This window comes from Danio rerio, chromosome 17 (genome assembly GCF_052040795.2).
Source record: "Danio rerio strain M-AB ecotype USA chromosome 17, GRCz13ab, whole genome shotgun sequence".
Taxonomy (NCBI): Eukaryota; Metazoa; Chordata; class Actinopteri; order Cypriniformes; family Danionidae; genus Danio; species Danio rerio.
The window spans coordinates 32089817-32112500 of record NC_141037.1 but is presented as its reverse complement, the minus strand read 5'-3'; the positions used below and the strand labels follow the sequence as shown (position 1 = coordinate 32112500).

At 35.3% G+C, this 22684-nt stretch overlaps 2 protein-coding genes and 1 long non-coding RNA gene across 8 annotated transcripts in view; 2 read left to right on the top strand and 1 right to left on the bottom strand.

The window, feature by feature from the left end:
- Positions 1 to 509, bottom strand: part of LOC147839968 (uncharacterized) — a 4175-nt gene extending 3666 nt beyond the window's left edge. For both annotated transcript variants that reach the window (XR_015513533.1, XR_015513535.1), the window contains exon 1: positions 454 to 509. This is a non-coding gene — a long non-coding RNA (uncharacterized LOC147839968). The remainder of the gene's footprint in view (positions 1 to 453) is intronic.
- The window catches only part of alkal2b (ALK and LTK ligand 2b), a 22566-nt gene extending 15538 nt beyond the window's left edge, over positions 1 to 7028 (top strand). Inside the window, exons 1-8 of one of the 5 annotated variants that reach the window (XM_087288395.1) lie at positions 560 to 1071; positions 1165 to 1271; positions 1985 to 2021; positions 3791 to 4089; positions 4223 to 4276; positions 4365 to 4445; positions 4601 to 4674; positions 6055 to 7028. In XM_087288395.1, coding sequence (XP_087144521.1) covers positions 3846 to 4089; positions 4223 to 4276; positions 4365 to 4445; positions 4601 to 4665 — 444 coding nt within the window. In that variant the 5' untranslated portion in view covers positions 560 to 1071; positions 1165 to 1271; positions 1985 to 2021; positions 3791 to 3845 and the 3' untranslated portion in view covers positions 4666 to 4674; positions 6055 to 7028. 5 annotated transcript variants of the gene reach the window in all.
- Positions 7029 to 14225: 7197 nt separating this feature from the next.
- sh3yl1 (SH3 and SYLF domain containing 1) overlaps positions 14226 to 22684 on the top strand; it is a 50665-nt gene continuing 42206 nt past the window's right edge. The window contains 1 exon segment of the mRNA NM_001423240.2: positions 14226 to 14523. Within this exon segment, the coding sequence (NP_001410169.1) occupies position 14523 (1 nt within the window). The 5' untranslated portion in view covers positions 14226 to 14522.

Genomic DNA, 22684 nt, shown 5'->3' with positions numbered 1-22684 from the left:
AGTTTTTATTTACACATAATCACAGAATTAATACTGTTGGATAAGTATACGCATGTACAATGATTTTTTTCAACATCCACGGTACTTTATAATGTTAAATCAGGAAAAAAACACATTTTGCCAAGTTAGTTAATGGATTCGTCTACAGAAACTTTCTTTAACGCAAAGTTAGCATACACACAAATTCGTTTCATGTTTCTTTAAAATAATTAAAATAGTTTTCAGTTACTACACACGTTACAATCTAACATTGTGTTAAAGGAAAATGAACTTTCAGGCTGTTTGTAACTGTTAGCGTTAGCATACATTAGCTCCAGTCGTGTTTCTTAAAGCAAGTTACATTTCGTATCAAACTGTTTTAAATTACTAAACGCTGTTACAACCAAACACCGTGGAAATGTTTTAAGCTCTAAATTCGCTAATTATACAGTACACAAGCAGTAAAAAGCTTACCTTTCTTACCGGGATCCACGTGAAGTCTTTAAAAAAACCAAACTTTTTCTTCTTGTGATCTTCGTGCCATGGTGGTTGACAACCAGCTTTTTGGAGCATTACCGCCACCGTCTGGATTGGAGTGTGGATCATGAGTTTAGTCACGCATGTGTTTATTATGAAACCAACTTCTGCTTTAAAACAAAAACAGTCAGCACAGGAGCGTGCTATCTCAAAATTAAGCGAATTTTACATAGTTTTTCTCTAGATGACATGTATAATCTATTTATAAATAATATTGTTTTGTTTGCGTCTAAACATTGCGACCATCCACACTAAATATTCTTTTTTTTTTTTTTTTTTTGCTATCGTACCATGAATATTTTCTCAAATTATCATTAAACGTGGAGCTAACAGATTACTAGATAAAATAAAAACTTAATCGGTTGCCATCAGCCTTAATCGGTTGCCATATGGTTGACCGGAATCGGGCCAGTGCTTTACAGCCGCATCACAACCGCATGTGCGCGAGCGAGCTGCGGGCCGCACTCGGCCCGGATAACACTCGCCGATGCCGAGTCGGAGCCGGAGGCGCCGGAGGGCAGCCGAGCTCGGGCCGATTACTGCCTGCTATCTGGGGTATTTTTTCTGGATGAACATGATAAGACCTAATCTAAAAATGTATTGTAACTGGTGTAACTAACCAACGCTGGTCTCATTTAAACTCTACAGGTAAACTGAAAGTATGTAGGAAGGAAAATAACCTTTGGAATGCTTTTGGAGTCTGCTTTTGGAGTGACTACAATATTTGGAAGGGCGTTGCAAAGAAAAACGATGCTGTAAATCTAATTTATTTTAAAACAAACACAAATCGAATGCTTTAAACTAAGGAAAATATTTTGTTGAGATTTGGGTCAAATCCTGGGGTTTCAGGGTCTTTAGTACACAGTACACACAATATTTACACATATCCACAAGTAGTTGGTGTACAACACTGATAATTTTACACATGTAGGTCTTGTGGGCGGCAACTTGCCACTACTTGTGTTGTTATCTTAGTTGTACCCGCTCATGAGGTGTATCATATCAGGTTTATTAAGTTACTTAGATAACTAGGGGTAGCTTTGAAGAATGTTTTAACCCCAGATGATAAAATAAGGGAGGCAGGAACATTTCATTCGCAAGTACAGTATGGATAATTTGTGAAGGGTAAGAGGAAGAGAGGGTGAGGAAGGGGAAAACAGAAGGTGGGGCATTGACTGGAAGAGAGAAAGAGAGTATGGTGGGGATAAAGGAGCAGGAAAAGCGCACATAACAAAAATGCCAACAATAAATGATTTAGTTGGCACAAGAGAAGTTATTTTATACAGCCACTAGATATTTTTTGCTTTTAATCCAAACAAATTGTTACAATAATTTAAGTATATACAAGTCTTGAGTGCAATAAACGTATACATTTAACAGAAGCCGTATGTAATTATTTATTAGGCTATTATTATCGAGTAACAGCTATACGAATCACATGATTTATTTTTTCCCTTTTCTTCCACAGAAGGAAGAAAGCTACACAGGTTTGGAACGCCATGAAGGTGCGTAAAAGATGGCAGAACTTTAGTTTTTGAAGTCGAACTAACCCCTGCACCTTCTATTAATTTCGTAACAGTCGTCATTTAAATTAGCGCATTCACTGTGCGGCACTGTTGAGCTGTGCCACAACACCGCATCACGTTATCCCAGATAAATCCATGCAACATGATTAATAATAGTTCCCAAGGTATATAATCCTGATTATCAGCTCAGCTGTGGACATGGAAGCGCACGGCGGAATAGTGCGCAACCCTTATCGGAGCCGTTCGAGAGCCAAAGAGGAGGGGAATGAAATATGAGTGATTTTTTTCTATACACAAAGGGAGTGGTATAATTTCGAGATTGAGAACGAAACCAATGCAGGGAAAAGGCCTCAGTCGTCTAATAGACGCTGCTGTGGATAGATATAGTCTCCCGGAGATTCTGCCTTCCAACTCCAGCTCTCACCATGATGGTCCCCGATGATATTTTGCGCTGAAAATTACAAAACTGCAGCATCCTCTTTGGGGAAACTTTCAACATACAGGAGCAGAGAGGCAGCGCGCGCACGCCGTGTCATTTAACAGAAAGAGGCTTTGATACAGAGAAAACACTTCTGTTAAGACTCCACTCGTGCCAAATTGGACCACCGGAAGATGCACGTTACGAGAGGGTGATCCAACAGAATTAAAATGCATTTTTTAAGGAGTGCTCTTAACGCGTTCCTAATTAAAGACATGCCGGGGTAATCCACATGGGACAGCTCCTTACGTCTGCAACTGACAATTAAAAAGTGGGGAACCCATGCCGGATGATCTGAAGCAACTTTACGCACCGGAGGGGGAAAATAAATAAATAAAAAGCTGCGGACTTTCGTCAATTTCCACCCACTTCGAGACAACACGATCAACAGATGACCAGGGCTGCCTTTAAACATATAAAAGAGAGTCGCGCTCCTAGTGTCATGGTGCGCTAGAGCCTGTGGAAGTACCTTTGGAGAGGAGACGCCAACGGAGTCTATTTGATGTGCTTTGCGTTATCGTTATCAATCTATAAACACACGGGAACGCCGCCGAACAAGTGTAGACTTAACTCTGCATTGAAGAGAAACAGGTAATTTGTTACTTTCCTAAACAAACACGTGTTTCCAAAGCGCCTTTGCGCAAGAGAGTTCGTGCGTAAAAGTGGAGAAAACTCTGGATTCTTATGAGGATCGGTGATGCTGTTTAGAGATACCGGACAGTGCCTGAAGGGGCATTTACTTGTTTTTAAAAAAATCTTGACATCATTTAGTGCACGTTGCAACTGTAATCGGGCGTAATAGATTGGGTTTAAGATTTAGCAGAATAAGAACATGTTTTTAAAATAATAAGTTAGCTTTTCTGTAATAATAAATCCCAAACAGATTTTGATCATCATTTTTATTACTATGCATGCAGCTTTTACAACTTCATACATTCTGAAAATGCTAAATAACTTTTTAACCCAACTTTGATCAAGTTGGTTTGTTCGTATTTTACAAACAACCCAGCATTTTTAAAGTATAAACTGAAATATTTATGTAACATTTGTCATAAGTATTTAAAATGGTGAAAATGTCAAATGTTTACAATTACCTCAATGTCAATGTTACCTAGATTAATATTTAAAGCACACATGGTTTATTTTACCTACAAAAGCAACCATTTAAAAATGTAAAGCTAATTAACTCTAACTTAAAAGTTCTCAGCAGAAGCATCAGTGTCAATAAAGATTGCAACAATGCAACTGAAACGATGATGATTTATTGCAGGGCTACAGTAAGACTGGACGTCGGGCAGAGGGGCTCTCTTTGCCCACCTTTCAGCATGAGTGCAGTGCGCCCACCTGTCTTCATAGGGCTCCTACTGCTGATCCTCACCACCGGCTACTGCAAACCGAGAGACAGGGACGAAACGAGTCTGCTGGAGCTCTTAATGGAGAGAGTGAGACAGACACAGGAGCATCACAGTGAGGGAAACACACAGCATCCTCCTCAGGTCATCGAGCATTCGCTGGAAACAAAAGACGTTAATAAAGTCACAAAGTCATATCAACATGAACGCATTCTTGGTAAGCATCATCACATGCAATGCCTGACAGAAGTGTTTAGATTGTGAGAACTGGCCCATACTTGTAGGACTACCAATATGGCATTACATTTCCAAAAAAATTGCAACCTGAGGAATTTCTCCTGTTTTAACAGAGGTCTTTCCGAGAGATCTTCGACAGAAGGATAAGTTTTTAAAACATTTAACAGGTAGGTAAGTGTTAATATGCACATTATTCATTATGTTTGTGAATTTATTTTAAAATCTGTTTGTGTGTGTGTGTGTGTTTATTTCCAGGGCCGCTTTATTTCAGCCCCAAATGCAGCAAACTCTTTTATAAACTCTATAATAATACCAGGGACTGCACAATACCTGCCTGTAAGTGCCACCTCACCGAATACCATTAGCATGACTCCAGAAGCTATAAGTGTGACGTATTGATAAAATCGTTGGTACGGAACTATTTGTCGTGTAATGATGCTAAAGCTGTTGAAGAATGCCAAATTAAATGTGTTTAACTTTTTTCTCCTTAGATTATAAAAGATGTGCCCGCCTTCTTACAAGACTAGCAGGGAGTCAGCGGTGCACAGAGGGATAGATGACACAGGTGAATGTTTAACATTATACCTACACACATTTAATGGTAGACTACCTTCCGCCATGTGAGTGTGACATATTAGTGCTAAAATGCTTGTAAAAATATGCACACATTTGAAGTAAACAGGTTTATTTTTTAAGGACACAATCATCCATTCTTGCAACCACATGCTAAAAAATAACTTGATAAACAGTTTCTGCTTACACACACACACATATATACATATATATATATATATATATATATATATATATATATATATATATATATATATATATATATAGTTTAACTTAACTATACTAAAGAAATACTACATCAAACTGTCTTTTGAACTTTCTTATATAACAGAGTACTAAGACTAGCTTTTATTTCTTCTGTTTAAATGAAAAGGTGTTCGCATTTTATTTGAAATGGAATTTCTGGATCACTAGTTGTCTATGAAGAGCTCCAGGTGAACTGGCTGATAGAAATAGACAAATGGATTATTTAAACTAAACAACTCAAATGTCTTAACTTGTAAACAGTCGTAGTTCATTGAAATAAGAACAAAAAAGCACTATAATAATCAGTAAAAACAAGGTTTCATCAAGATCTTCATAAGAAACAAATCAAATTATAGGTAATAGATGGTGGTTTTTCCACATATTTGCGGTTTTGGTTACTCAAAGTTCAAATTTTACTTTTTTTTTCTTTTTTAAACTTGTGATCTACCCACAAAGTTGAAAATGTCTAAATGTAATAAACACAAGATAATAAGAAAAACAGTCACTTCAGCCCTAGAAGGTCCAATATATGATTATGATGGTGGATTATGTTCTTAATTGACTGTAAATGGCATGTTAACTATTTGAAGTGAAGAGCCACACTTACAGACAATAGCCCTTTATATACTAACACTGTTATAGCTCCCAGTGTAACCTTAAACCTTCAGTCTTTCACCATCTGTGTGCACAGTTTCTTCTACTGTGTGGCTTTGTACAGTATGCACACAATTGTGCTTTTGAGGAGCAGAAACTATATAATCATGAGGTTTAATTTAGAACTTTTCATCCTCTTCCTTAAATAGACTAATTATAGCAAGAACCTGCAATAATAAATGCTCTGTAAACTACAATAATTTATACTTTTAATCGTTTGTTTTTTCAAATACATGCATAAATATGAGATACTAATAATAATGTCTTATTAATATTGTTATTTTATATCAGTAACCCTTTTCCACGTAAATATTTGCATACATGTTTAGTTCTAATATTTTTTTATGTATTTAATGTATTTTATCAGTACCCCATGGTTTTTTTCTTCCTTTATCAAAAGCTTGGTGTTATTTTGTTTATTTATAATCAATTTCTACAGCCTAGTAATTGATTTGTTGGTTTTCTTTTACAGATTTCAACAGACCTGAAGAAATAAAGAGAACCAAGAAAAGTGCCTTGGAGAAAAACAGGGAAATGAAATTATTTCTGAACAATCATATTTATCATGTGAAAAAAAGCTATTTTTTGCAATGAAATGGAACTCGTCTTTTGACCTTTCTCTTCTCACATACTGCTTGACAGCCTTGTGGGTTGACAAAACTGATGTTAGAATCACGTTTACTGGCTATGATCATGGTGAAAATGAAGAAAACAAAAACAAACTGATAAAAATGTCCTGCTGCCAAACGATCAACTCTGGGTGTCACATTCGACTGCATATACGTTATATAGGTTGATTTTGCCTTCACAGGTTGTGTGTCCAGTAGTTTCTGGTTAGGAAATAACTTCGTTGTTTTGCAGATGTTCAAAGGTGTTTACTGGCTGAATGCAGCCTTTGGTCCAATATTCCTGACAACCTCAAAGTCACATTCCTCAAAGCCAGAGCTAAATCCTTTGATTGAATTATGAATTGCATGATATTTTCTTGCCTTTTTTGTCTTTACAAGACATGTCTTGGCAGAGATGAACGCTACTGGTTGGAGTTTATTCTGTGAAAGAAATTAATAGCATTTTGCTAATATTGAATGTCCTATGTTATATATTTATACATTCAAGCTATTAAATATTGCTATTGTCAAATGTATAAACATCTAAGTTAGAGCTCAGTTTGTAAATATTGTAAATATATACAGTATATATGAAACATATGATCTTTAAATAAACGTTTGTTATATAATATTTAAAAGGTGTTGACGTATGTATTTGAATGCTATGGCATTGCTGCTTTTCATAGTTTCCCACTCTGTTTTGGCTGTAAATCCATCCTTTGAAGGTTTGAGACACAATTTAGGTTGTGGGAAAGCGGTACCCTGCTCTTAGCTGATGTCAAAACAGCACATTTAAGTGACAACCTTCTGAAATAATGTTTGGATTGGCATTCTACCTAAAAAAAGAAAGAAAAAGAGAAAAACAGAATGTAAGAGGTTAGTTGGTAAATTCTATTAGTGCCTATTAAGCCGAGGAAGTGCATCATTTCAGTCATTAGATTTATCTGCAGTCAAATCTCACTTAAAGTTTAGTATTTTATATACATACAATTAAAGTCAGAATTATTAGCCCCCTTTGATTTTTTGTTTCTGTACTAAATATTTCCCAAATAATGTTTAACAGAGCAAGGAAATTTTCACAGTATGTCTGATAATATTTTTTCTTCTGCAGAAGTGTTTTTTGTTTTATTTTAGCTAGAATAAAAGCACTTTTTACTTTAAAAAAAATCATTTTAAGGTCAATATTATTAGCCCCTATAAGCTATATATTTTTTCGATAGTCTACAGAACAAACCATCATTATACAATAACTTGCCTAATTACCCTAACCTGCCTATAACCTAATAACCTTAGTTAAGCTTTTAAATGTCACTTTAAGCTGTATAGAAGTGTCTTGAAAAGTATCTAGTAAAATATTATTTACTTTCATCATGGCAAAGAAAAAATAAATCAGTTATTAGAGATGAGTTATTAAAACTATTATGTTTAGAAATGTGTTGAAAAAAATCTTCTCTCCGTTAAACAGAAATTGGGGGAAAAATAAATAGGGGGCTAATAATTCTGACTTCAAATGTATATGTATGTATTCAGCTAGCTAATAATTACATATTTTATTTTCATCTAGACATCTTCTTGTAATTCTTCTTCTTGAAATAGCTAAATATTAAATACGAACATTTAGGTTACTTTAGTGACCCTCTAATCCTGATGGAGGATCAGGCACATTGTGCTGAACAACACTAGGGGTCACTCTTAAAAGGCCCAAACACCCAAAAATTCATTCATTTATTTATTTTCTTTTCGGCTTAGTCCCACTATATATGGAGTACTAACTATGTAAAAAGACTCACCTGAAGGCAGTATGTCACAAGTACCTAGTTTGAGTGCTGATAAATAGACATAATTAGGCATTTGCAAGTCCACCCGATCTCTGATGAGGATTGGGGAACTGCATTATGGACACATAGATGGCCTGAAATCTCAAGAAAATGTGAAAGTCTGCTGGTCTGAAATCTAGGCATGATACCCTGCTCGTAGGTCCACTACCTTCTTGACAGAGTTAAACACAGTCAGGAAGGCCATCTTCAAAACTTAAATGATTCTAAGAGCTCAAGTGACGCCTCTGCAAGGCTTGCAAATCCAAGTTGCGATGCCTTGAGGGAGGTCTTTGTGGATTTCCCCTTTAATCAGCTCTACGGGCATTTACATTGAAAATGCCCTCCAAGGGACAAGCAACCAACAAGAAACAGTTCACAACCTGAAAGAAGAAACCACTGAGCCAACTGCACATCTCTGTGGGTTTTTGTCTCCAGAGAGAAAACAAACAATTAGGAAAAAGGTGTCGATGTCATAAACACCAATATGTTATGTTACAGTTGATTATGTTGGAATAATGGTACTAAACAATATACAGTACAAGGAACATTGGTACAATATACAAGGACCAAACACAGCCCTGTGAGCAAGATGGATGGGGTAAAAAGCCCCCGATGCTTGTGGCTGTCAGGCAAGTATCACAAACACCCATGGGGCAAGCTTTTAAATATTTCTGCTCAAAGGTTGATGTATACTGATGTGTCATTTTTCTGAACGCATGTCAAAAGATGTTTGTTAGTTCTGAAGGACAAAGCTAATTGAGTGGCAATGAGCTGCAAAGTTTTACTCACCTATGTTTATTTGTTGGTGGTTTGTTGGCTCAGAAGCACTGCTGGTTTGAGTCCCGGCTGGGCCAGTTGGCAATTCTGTGTGGAGTTTGTATGTTCTCCCCGTGTTTACTTGGATTTCCTCCTGGTCCTCTGATTTCCCCAACAATGTGAATGACAGGGTGGTTCCCAGTACTGGGTTGCAGTTGGAAGGGCATCCACTGTGTAAAACGTGCCGGAATAGTGCAGAATTCATTCTGCTGTGGCGACCTATGACAAATAAGGGACTAAGCTGAAGGAAAATGAATGAATAGATATTTATTGGGTCTCAACAGATATCCAGTAGTACATATGCTACTTTCAGAACTAAATAAAATTATAGACAAATCACAAACTTCAACTAAGAAAATCAACATTCGTATCTACCTGCATTACAAAGTTATCTAGATTTGTCCAGTCATGTTAGTGACACAAGCTTTAGAACAAACATTCAAATGAATGAACAAACGAATGAACGAACGAACGAACGAATGACTGAATGAAGAAATGAGAAACAGCAAAAAAATAATCATTTGCTGAGATGAGGCTAAGCATGAGGAAGCTCACAAAAACATATTACTATCAAAATGTTATAGTCTAATTAATAAAGTCAGAATCACTAGAGTAGATGAAGAGAAGCCTTGTTTTACCAAGAGCTTCAGTACTAGCATCCATAACTAGTTTACTGCATAAACTTGCTGCTGTTTGGTTCAGCCATACTTCATGTAATTATATCAGTCTGCTGAGGTAATGCCTGTGTATCTGTTTCTCTTGTTTAGGAACTCCCACTAGTTACCTGATGCCAGCACTGTGGTTTAGCTGGTCTGACTATAATTTTGGGCAGCCGCCAAGTAAGAGTAAGAGTACAAAGAAGCAGATGATACATTTACCATAATGATTGAAGCTGACCATCAAAAGTCAAAGATTTAGGTATTTGTGTAATTTAATAATGTAGAGAAGCAAATAAAAGGTTATACACACAGTAGCTGGATTTTTTTCATAGCCATATGGTTCCACGTAGCCATTAGTGGTAATGTAAAGTGACACAGACTTGCACAAAGTGGTCATTTAAACCCAAAGATCATAAACAAAACTGGCCAAATCTGACCTGATTATTATAAATGAACCGTTCAAAATCTGGTGACTCATACCTCCACGTCAGCCCTAACTGCATGCAATGATCGTGACACGAGTAACTGAGCAACACCACTTTAATATTTTTCCATTTATTATCAAGGATTATAATATTTTATTGATATGCATTTTATTTGCAGGTTAATCTAAAAGAAATGCATTGTAAAATCTTCCTCTTACTGTAAAATGTCAAGTATAAATGTACAAAAATGACCAAAAATATAGCTATTATTCTATAAGGTTTGGCTAAAGACATTTTGTGCTTCGTCAGGTTCTTTGAGCCAGCTCCAACAGAAGTCAAAAACATCACTGAGGGGCTTAATTTCAAGTTGTCTGGATAGGTGTTCCACAAAATGCCACACTGGCTTAATGTTCCCCTTTCCCACTTCAGTTGGTAATTTGCTGGAAAAATGTTCCCAGAATAGTGACATGAAGCATTCAAAGAACTCCATAAGCTGATTACCAGACCTTTGTTGAGCACATGATCTAAGTTCAAAGCAGCAATGTATCTGCCAATGGAAGCTCTTCAAGCTTGTGTCCATAAGAATGTATATAAGATTATAGAAGAAAACATATTTCTGGCCATCACTGAGATTATAAACAACACCCTGGCATTAATTCTACCAGACTGTTTGGCTAAATATGCTTTGTTAAGACACAAATGTGTCAAGAACGTTCTGAAAATGTTACATCAAACATATTAGTCTGCAGATCATACAATCAGAACTAAATAAAAATTATTAACAGTTAAGACTTGTCAGTTTAAAGGTTTTTACTCTAAATTTGTAAAACAAAGTTGGTCAATGAAAAATTTCTATATGTATTTTGTTACTGTAAGTAATGTAGGAAGATTCATTTAGAATGTTACTAAATGCAGTGTTTGCTTCCGGTGAACTCTTTCCATTTTAAAACTGCCATGTTTAAGGTCTGATTTCTTCAAAATCTGTGTTTTTCACTGCCTGATAGATATATGATATTAAATGGGTCTCAGACTGGACAAGACAGACTGCATTAAATTCCATTTCCCCATGCCATGTCTTTAAAATATGACAGTTTATTTTATCACAGTCTTTTCAATAGAGTTTTGCGCTAGTCTGCTGGTACTGACGGTGCTAGCGGTTACACAGTCTTTCATCTCATTTTAAGCTTGAACAACTAAATGAACGCTTAAATCTAATTAACTGAATGTATTTTAATTACATTACAACATTGATGCTGTAAAAGGAACCTTATGAAATAGAAAATAGACACATTGAGCTTTCACCGGACATTTATACTTAGCTGACAAACACTAGCTGTGCATAGAGCTCATTAAGAGTTTGGCAAACATTCAAAGTCCTATAAAGAGTAGCAATAATAAGAACAATCTTATCTGTGAAATGAAGATAACTTAGCACTGAAAATGCGTTGCATGTTATTTTTTTAAAGAAAACATATTCTTTGTTGTGTTTTGTGCTTAAAATTTTGTGCTAAAAATCAACATTCCTTTAAAATAATGTAGAATAATTAGGTTACAAAAATAAAGTTGGTCTCTTCTGCTTACCAAGACTTTCAATGTGTTTATTCAATCAGAAATAAAAAGTCTGACTTCCGGTTAATGGAGTAGATGTGTTTATTTCTCGCTCCCGCACGTTTAGAACGCAGCAAATGAGCAACGATGGTAAAACTTCTGGATCAACATTGACAGACCCTATCGACAGAGTTTAAATCATCCATTTTGACACTTAAGGATAAAATGGAGAACTTCCATTCTACACTGTCAGATCACACACAAAAGATTTGGTTGTTGGAATCATAAACACAACGTCTTACCAATTTATTGTCAAATTTTTTGTTTAAAAATAAATTCAAATAGACAGCACGCAAATATAAATATTTTGCAACATTATGAATGCTTTTGCAGTCACATTTGATCTATTTAACTCTATTTAAATATTTACTGACACCAAACCTTGAAATGCTTATAGATTACAAATATTTCTACAATATTTCAAATATTCTTAAACCCTAAAGTGTCCATACATTAAGTAACTTAACAAAATGACAAAACCAACCTCTGCGAATCGCTTACATTTGTTACGGTCATTAGCCGTAACAAATCATCATGTCCAGATCATACCGAGAGTCAAAATCAATTGGAAGATTTTCCAGTTATCCAAACTGCAGTCTTTAATCCGCTAATTTAAACCTCTGCAGAGTCAGGGATCAAACAGTAGTGCTTTGCAGTGACAAAAGAGCTTTGGAAAGCAGTTGAACATATCAGGCCAATAATTCTGTTGTGCTAAACAGGAGCAAATCTGTAGTATCTGCATAAGGTCTGTTTATGCTGAAGCCAGGTGTTTGTTAAATGTTAGAATGCCGTCTACCATGCAGTGGATGAGACGCATGTAACATTTCTCGCATAGTTGGGTGTGGATGACTGACAACTAAGGGGGTGGATGTATGAAGCCCAGATGGGAGAAGCGAACTACATGTCTTTCTCTTAGTTTCCAAGTAGAGGCAAGGAGAAGAAAGTTATGCCACTGCCTTATGGAAGTCATAACTTTTGGGGGTCATCTTAGGCAAAGCGTAGTCCAGTTATCCTGACTTTCTCTCCGTCTGTGTTTACATCAGATTGTTAGATCATTTCATATTGTCAGGGAGCACATGACCACCAGAGGAATGGCAATGTGATGCTGCGTGTGGAAAAGGAGTAACATTCAGACTCTGTGTTCCCATAATTTTGAAGTTAATCATTTATAAGTAACTTACTTTGTAATCTAAATTAAGGGATGTTATTAACATTTTGATTTAAGCGATTGGATCACATTATATTTATATAAAACAACTCAATTTATTATTTAACAGTCCTGCATTTTTAAATTTTGAAACAAAATGAAAAAGTGTCTGGAAAATCAGCAAATGTTAAGTGCTGATAATATTTATTAATATAAATATGCTAAGTGACTTTGCGAGCTAAAAATAAACATAACACATACATATATTGCATTTGATGAGCTGCCTTTACTAAAATGTTATATTTTTATAATGATAACCTAATACTCCATACATGGCTAAAATGTACATACATGGCTAAAAGTAAATTGTGAAGAATATTCCCAGAAATTGATCCAACTAGGTGCCACAGAGATGAGGCCATCTTGGGCAACATGTTCAGGACGTGTCCAGAACCATTTTGGTCTGCTGTGTTTGAGACTTTTTCTTGTATGTGTGAAAAGGAGATACAACCAGATCCAGTAATAGCAATATTTAGTGTGACACCTGAAAACCTTGCACTACCAGCAGGTCTATTAAATGCACTAGCTTTATCTTCTTTGTTGGTCCGAAGGCTTAAACTTCTGCAGTGGAAGTCAACTAAACCACCAACACATTCTAAATGGGTAGAAAATGTCATGATATATTTAAAGTTAGAAAACTCAAATATTGCACCCAAGGCTCAAATAATAGATCCTTCAAAGTTTGGAGACCATTCCTGTTAAATTTTGAGGACAGATTTATTTCAAATGTTTGAATTGTAAGCTTAGTGTATGCATATATATATATATATATATATATATATATATATATATATATATATATATATATATATATATATATATATATATATATATATATATGTATGTATGTATGTATGTATGTGTGTGTGTATATATATATATATATATATATATATATATATATATATATTTTTTTTTTTTTTTTTTTTTTTTTTTTTAAGTTCTGAAGAACTGTAAAATATCCAATCTATACACTTTTTTGGTACAAGTGAAAAACCAGAAGGCTATAAATCTGAGCTCAATATAATGCAACAATACAAATGAGGTTTAATAAACTACATCAAGCTTATTGCAGATGCTTTTATTAAAAAAAGCATATACAAGCACATACATGCGTCCAGATAAACGGTCAAAAATGTTTTTTTTTTCTGACGGGATGCTTAATAAAATATTATAAATCTCCTATCATTTCTAAAAGCAGTTTGACATCAGTTGTTTAAAATTGTCTATAAACTCTCACCTGTGCTGATAAAGCAGAAAAAGCTGTTTTATGTGCGTTGTTAATTTCATTACTTCTTAAAAATGTATTATAATTCTACAGACATACACTGTCTGTGAGAAACATCACTCATAAACTGCAGCTTGTTTGCTTTCAGGCGCGCTACCTGCACTGTTGATGAGCTCACCAGAACGCGCTTCTGTGTACACCAGAGCGCGCTAGGGGTCCTAGTCAAGTCAAACGTCATTTTTCCTTGATGTGTCCAAATGTTGCCTGAATCAAAAATGCTGACAAGCAGTTTAATCGCTTTATAACTTACCGTGGAAAAAGCGGTCTATAATTGTGACGAACCATTTAGTGTACGGCTTTACTTAATGATATTAAGAAACGTTACTTATCAAACGTAATGAAAGGCTTTTAGATTTAATTTCTTTACGGGTCCTTTAAGCGCAATGTAAACAGGTTTGGCAGGTGTATCGGAAGTGATCGCAATCATTTCTACACCAGGTGAGACTACATAAAAGTCCGCTTGAAAGTTCGAGATAGTCGTCTTTCCTGGAAAATTTAGTCCGGTTTTCATAAGTAAGTAGAGAAAGATTTTCATTCTCCCTCATGTATATAACACATCGTGTAACGTACGTTAGTTGAGTCCGTTCACTTCTCTGTGCTGTTGTATGAATGTGTTCTGCTTATTCAGTGACATTTGTGTGTTGTTCACAGAGGTACCCTGGGCTTATTACACTTTGTAGGGTGTGCTAAATACTACACGGAAAATAATTTGCTTAAAAACAATCATGGTATTCATTGGATGTCAGTGTCTCCTTACAGGAAAGCACCATGTCAAGACATCTGTTTAATGACGTTTACAAGCGAATATAACAACATTTGTTTAGTCTTAAACTTAGCTATAATTATTATTATTATCAGCTATATGAAGTTACAGTCTGTAGATTATATTCATTGGTTCTTTTCTTGATGACGATTTTATATATATATATATATATATATATATATATATATATATATATATATATATATATATATATATATATATATATATTTATATATATATATTTATTTATTTATTTTTTTTTTTTTTTAACTATTACTTGTGACTACTAGCTACAAAGTGACTCAGAGTAGATGATGTAAATACCTGCTTTGTTATGACGTGGTTTTTGTTGCCACACATGGTAATACATACTGTTTGCTTGATTGACAAGCGTTTAATAGAACACCTGTGGGAAAGTAGATGCATGTATAATCCACTTAGGAACAGACACATTCTCGTGGTCTGGATTGTCCCTTTAATATTTATTGTGGTAAAGTTGGTTTTATACTCGCACAGTTGGACTTTCTCCTAATTTAGTTAAAAAAACTATTATCTGCACATTTTAAATGGGCATTGGCAACTAATGGGATTTTTCTTATCAAAGTACAGTAACTTTACCTCAATTTGACATTGAAGTACCTCTGTTAATGTTTTTAAATGCTTTAGTTCACACTTCACAGCCAAAACTCAATATTCACTTATTTAGTCTCCAGTAACTTGTCACAAACTGGTTTGAGTTTTTCTTTTTCTTTTTTCCACTGTATACACAAGATAAAATTTTTTTTTTTAAATGTTGTAAACAGTTAACCACTGACTTCCGTAGTAGGAACATCAAATACTTTTGAAGTGAAGGTTTCAGATTTCTAATATTGTTCAAAATTGTTGAACTAAAACATTTCTAAAGGTTTAGAACCACATAGGTGATTTTTTTTTTCCTCTTCACTTTTGGGTGAACTATCCCTTTACATAGGGGTCTAAGAATTGTGATGTATTAATCACTTCATTATTGTGGTTTATATGAAAAATGACAAAGTCAGCCAGTAGATTATTTGTGTAGTTAGTGAAGTGAAGGACTTGGGATGATTTGGTGCAAATATCAAAAGGGTGTGATTGTTTACGCTTTTCTGAAAAAATGTGTAAAATGTGAAAATCATTCTTATAACGTTTTCAGATATATTGCAGATACAGCTCGGTCATTCTACCGTATACTGCCAATTAAATCATGTGAAGACAATTGGTTTAATTCAATCTGTCATCTCACACAGCCAAATCTTTACAGTTTATAGTCACTTATACAATGTAGCCCATATACAAACTATTATTATACGTAAATTACTTTTTAAAAGTGTGTAGTTATTTTCCTTAAAATGATTGTTTACTATATTTATACTTAAAAAAAAACAACACCTATACTGCATATTAATGTACTAATTGGAAACTTGTTTATATACTTGGATAACATGTTAAATGTATAATTCAGATTTTTACAGAAAATTTATACATGTTAATCTATCTCTTTAAATGTGCATGGTTTTTGACTGAAAGGCCTGAATGAATTAATTCATGTATGAAACCGATTTCATGATCAGTTTTTTTATTTTTTTTTTTGTGGCTGATCTTGGTGCTGCACTTTTTTCACTTCATTAACCATTCTGAATGTACATAATTTATTTAAATTGTGGTGGCCAGTGTTTAGAAGGCCGTCCCTTTACATGGACACCCCTTGTATTAATCTAAACCACACTCTCAGCAGCGTCTGGATGTTTATTATGTGGACAAACAGCCGCAAAAGTGCTTCTAACTCTTTTCTTTCTTTCTTTCTTTCTTTTTTTTTTTTTTTTTTTTAAAGATCTAAAATAAGTTCAGTTCAAGTTTATCATAATGCGTTACACATGCAAGTTTCTAAACAATAAGCAGCTGGCTGCAGTTCACTAAATTGCCAGTGTCGCTAATAACAAGGGTTTCTCAATTCTACATTATAACGCCTTCAATGGTTTGTTGGAACCTACCTCAGATGTCCATTTGTATCATTTTATACTATATTTACATTTTTTTCTACACTTTTTGCATTCCGTTCACCACACCTTGACAATCTCTGTTGAGCCCTGAAAAAGGGAATGTCAGTATTTCACGCCAAAGAAGTTTTCTTGAATCGTGTGCATTAAGTTGTTTGTCTGAAGTGTTAAAACAGCCTCCACTGTAAGTGTCAGTGACAGACAGATGTTTTCTCTCGCTCTCTTTCTGGATCATTGCTGCATCCATAATTGTTCATTATCTCTTCAAACTACAAATTAAGACATAATTGCACTGTCCCAGGTATTTGCATTTTACATGCTTTATTTTGCTATGTTAATCACTTATTGGCTAATTATCTGCGTAAGCGGTAATTATTTTTACAGTAGTAATCAGAAAAATTGTATTCTCATTGTTATGTTTGATATGACAGCTGCATTTATTAATCCACCTCCTCTGTATGACAGCACAGCCTTTACAGGCATGAGGAAATGGCTGGAAAACAAAATCATCCATTATTATTGGCACAGTAATAAGCCTTCCTAAGACAACTTAAAAAGCCTTTGTTGCTACCGTCCTTATCAGATTGGAACAGACGATTGCTCTAAGGTTATACAATGTGAAGTTTACAGTATTCGTTATTGTTCTCAACTCTTGGGAAAAATTTCCCCACGTAATAGAGGGAACTGCCTCAGTCCTTTAATTCCCCATCCAACTGTTCATAGGCCACAAGGTTCAGTGCCTTTTTTGCTTTAGTGATTCTGTGTTTGAATTCACTTGGTACTTGGTCTTTTTTTTTTTTTCCTTTTGCTGCTGCAGACACATGTATCGAAGTCATGGGCTAATAACAGAAAGAGTAGATTCTTGTACAAGGCATAAATCATAAAAGAACCCAAGGCTCACATTACTCAGTGGCAGCTGATATTAGGGTCGAAACTGGTGCTTTTCAAATGGCTTTGCTTGCGCTTCGAATTGCGCTTTTAACCAACAGGATGCCAATTTTAATGTACTCTACCAGTCAAAAATTTAATTAAAAGCTTTTATTTAGTTAATGTTTTTGAAAGGATTTTTTTTTGCCCCACATATGCATTTATTTTGTCAAACCATAATATTATAAAAAATAATATAAAATGTTGTTGCATATTAAAATTAACTTTCATATAATTTAAAGAGCCCCTATTAAGCATTATAAAAGGTCATATTTTGGTTTTGAGGGTCTTCCACAACAGGCTGATATGCATGGAAAGTCAAACACTTATTTTCTTATAAAATGCATTTATTTTTATCTGATTATCTCAGCGACTTCCATATGATTTGTTCAGTGATTCATTTGTTTCTAAACACCTTCTTTGCGTGTGGCTATGCTGCAGTGATTGATCAGATGACCAAGTCTGTTGTGGGTGGACGACTGGGTTCAGTGAGAGACAGAGAAACGCCCAGCAGGCCTATGAAGGAGTCAGAGCACAGAGAATATGTGTGAGCCCAATGCAGGAATGCAATTAAGCAATGCAGTTAACATCAGCATATTACTCTACTCTTAAGTCTAACCCCAAGTAACAACAACGACACTCATTCAGTTTTAATCCACACAGTGGCAAAAGTTTAACTATTTTAAAAATTGACCATGCCATGTGTGTGTAGGAACAGCTGATGGTGGCTATAGCAAAGACAAATGGCAGAGGATTGTGAGTTTAGAACTGCATTTAAACCGGTAAAGGAAGAAGCACACGTTGCATTTTCAGCTTTTTGTACGCAATATGTAAATAGCCCCATAAAGATTTAACCTGAGATACAGTACAAGCACTGATCTATAATAGATAATTGATTATACATGGACCGATTGCAAGTTAAAACACACAATTAAATGCATATTTTGCAGACTACAGAGAGCGAGGCAACAATTTTAATTACACTTGCATGTTATGATCTGGAGGAAGAAGAAACTGGTCCACATGAACTGTAACTGTCCCTGTCCAAGTCTGACAATGTCCCATAAATAAAAGCCTCTGCTGCTTCTTCCTTTAATAGCAAACGGCTGGCGAATCCCACACTGCAACGTAGATTATTGGATCAAAGTTCAGAAAAATGACAGTAACAAACACAGCACTAGGTTGGCTGTACTGTGATATTGTTGTGATAACAAACTTTAACCCTTTATTCCCCAAAGCCGAATCTCCATCTGTTGTTATCTTTGTATCATGATCAGTCCTGTGATCCCCTGTGCTCTGAAGTGTCTGAAGGGAAAGGCGCGTTTACGTTTTAACGTATCCTGTACTACATACTTGGTGATTGTACCATGTTGACGCGTTCCGGCAAAAGATCCTGTAAGACTTGAGATACCACAAATATTTTGATGTCTTTTAAAAATTCAAACATGAGCTGAAAACACAGAGACAATTGGCTTCACAACACAGCAAGTTGGAATTTGAGAAAACCAGCTCCCCTCCTTTCCTTCATTTACATATGAAACATCCCCCGAAACCCCCTGGTCACTCAGACCCTTTTCACCCAACTCATACAGAATGGTCATTTCAAAATACGAATGTTCAATATTTATCCAAGTGACCATCTATCATGTTTGATATTATTTGAAATGCCTCAGTGCGACTGATACAATGGTCTCATTCCCTCAGAAATAGACAATTAAAACAATAGATGTATATTTTGAACCACTCTGAGCGGTTTGTGCCTTTCCTATAGGCAGAAACTATTACAATAAATGCAAATACCTTTTGTTATTCAACACACCCCTTTCCTCAAGGAGATTCTTGGATTTTCTACTTGTGGTAAAGTTTCTAATTGTTCGGCACGATTCTGTTATTAGATCAGCCCATACCGTGAAGCATTAGAGCTCCACGCTATGTATATTTTAAAGTCGGGTATGCATCTTTTAATTTTGGATTTTTCTTTGAGAATTTGATGTCTTATATTGATCGTTTATCAATTGACTAAATGAATTGGCATATTACATGTTTACCTGACTAATAAATTCTGTTTTAAATTATTTAAACAGAGTTTGTGTTATTATCTCTAGTAGATTACGTTAAGTCCATAACACCACAAGCCCTGGTACATGTTAGTAATGGACTAAAACACTATAGACGGAGCAATGTGGCATGCTATACGATGTTCTTAGAGCTCAACTAACACATTGGCTTTAATTCATGTACACTTGGACTGTAAAAGGCTATCTAAGGGGATAGACCTTCATCTGTAAACTTATAATACTATTTGAATCGTATAGTGATTAAAGTTATTAATAGTTTAAGTAAATTGGTCTGCTTAATTCTATAGTAATGACCATAGTATGACTAAATGGCTTTGTTTGATTCAGTAGAAAGCAGATCTATAGGGAGCGCACAAAAAAATCCATATCTGAGTAAGTAGGGTTCTGCCTTTTTAGGATAGCGGTTAATCGGCACTGTTTGTTGACCAAGACTGACATGCTTGTGCTTAAGAGATTGTATACTCAGCCAGTACAAGACTCAGGATGTTATAGGAATCCGAATGAACGAAAATAAAATACAATAACGAACCGAAGAGAATATTCAATCATAATCTAAAGTAATATTAAATAAAAGAAACTAAATCTTATCAATCTTTTATAATTGGAGTCAGATAAATATATTCATATTCTAAACCACCTCACACTAAAATTAGTTAGATATGAGTTCAATTTAAAGTAAATCAACATTGTGCACTGGAAAGACCGAACATGCAGTGAACCTTTATCCACCAGTAGACACCGGGATTGAACTAACTGGCTGGACCTTACAATCCGAACCCAACACGATTAATTTATTTAACTCTGTTAACTATTTTGTTAAAGAAACAAGAGTTTTAAACTGAGTTCTGTCTGATTTCAAGGGAATCGATGGTAAAATATTGGAAGAGATTGTACAGATGACAAATGTCTGTTTTGTCACACTCCCCAAGATACTATGTCAGTATAGGTGAGATGACGTATTCCACAAGGTTCAATTCTGGCACCTCTTCAGTTAAACATTTTATATACTCCAACTGAGCTAAATAATGAGAGAGACTTTGTTCTTACCACAGCTATTTTAGTGTATAGCATCACCACCTAATGCCTACAACCCCATTGATGCCTTCTGCCAATGCATGGATGAAAGCTGTATGTGCCAACTTCAGTTAAACCAAGACAAAACTGAAAGCTAGTGAACAAAGCTGAGGTTCTCAAGATGTATCCATATCTTGGCAATAGACAACAAAAATAAGCCAACAATGGAGTCAGATCGTTTAGTGTTCCTAATTAAAGCAGTGAGGTCTAAGAGAAACTTGTTCATGCTTTTATCACCAGCAGGGTAAATTACTGTTATGGACTCTTCACTGGCCTTCACAAAAATACACTCAGACAATTGCAGCTTAACCAGAACACTGTTGTCAGGTTTCTGACCAGAACATATCACACCTGTCCACAGGTCTTTACACTGGCTCCGAGTTACATTCAAAATACATTTTAAAGCATAAATTATTTAAGAAGCATGCATAAGCTAGATCACAGGTGTCAAACTCGGTTCCAAAAGGGCCGCAGCTCTGCACAGTTTAGTTCCAACCCTAATTAAACACACCTGATCAAACTAATTGAGTCCTTCAGGCTTGTTTGAAACCTACAGGTAAGTGTGTTGAAGCAGGGTTGGAACTAAACTGTGCAGGGCTTCGGCCCTTTTGGAACTGAGCTTGACACCCCTGAGCTAGATATTCTGCTTTGAACATGGGCATTACGTATCATAATTTACCTGCCCAATGCCAGTTTAGCCAGGTATAATTCAGTACCCTGGGTTGCCTTGTTGGAAAACCACGTATTTGATTCATTTAGTTATAAGGTTCTCAAAGTATGCATCTGTGACTGAAATCCAGCCTCCGGTGGACAGTAGCAGCCTCCGAAATGAGATTCAGAGTTCCACTTGAGGTTATTAATTAGCAAATGTCCTAACTACACTCTACGTGATGAGATTTGCAGTGAAGAGCAATTGGGCTGTTTGCACCACACTAAACACAGCAGAAATTTAAATGCAGCCATTCAGAAGCACAGAATATACAGAATGTGCTCTTACTGCACTCCAACGAAATGCATATTAAATCTCTAACATAATTAAATGTACCTGCTGAATCCCAATTTCAAATGGTTTATTTTATTATTAAGATCTGTTTCTGCTTGTAGTAGTATAGCAATAAATATCATGTAAAATGGCATTCAAACTCATTATTAGCATTTAACACTGAATAAAGCACATGAGGTGTACCCGAGATGATCATTGTCCATTTTCAGTTGTTCAGGTGCAAGAAATAGAAGCAGTTTCTAAATTATAAATTTTAGCTGTTGGTTAGGACAAACTCTTTTTTTATTATGGAAAATATTCTTTGTTGCGTGCCGTTGCTTTTATTTATAACACTATTTAAATCAGCCTTTGTTGGTGTCGTCAATCTGGCAACCCGCTCTTGCATGCGTTTTAAACCAGGGATACAATACCTAGTTCATCCACTTGGTGTCAAATTTCCATTTGGCGTCAGTCAAAAGTAGGGTGCATCTGCCTTTAGCTACACCACCCACTGCTGGAGTCAGCTTCCAGATGTAATCGGATGTGCTCCAATAGTGGGCACATTCAAATCAAGACTTAAAATGCATCTGTTTAAATGTGCCTTTATTGAATGTGCCCTGTGCTTCATCCAAGGATCCCCTTTTGTCCTTTCCTTAAAACCTGTTTAAACACATTTTTAATCCGTTTTATTCTTTGTTGTTTTTATTTCTTGTACTTGTTTTTTGTTTCTTTTAATCTTGTTTATGTAAAGCACTTTGAATTACCGTTCTGTATACAGTGTGCTATATGAATAACCTATTAATCTGTCAATAAATGTGATTGAATAATATTAAAT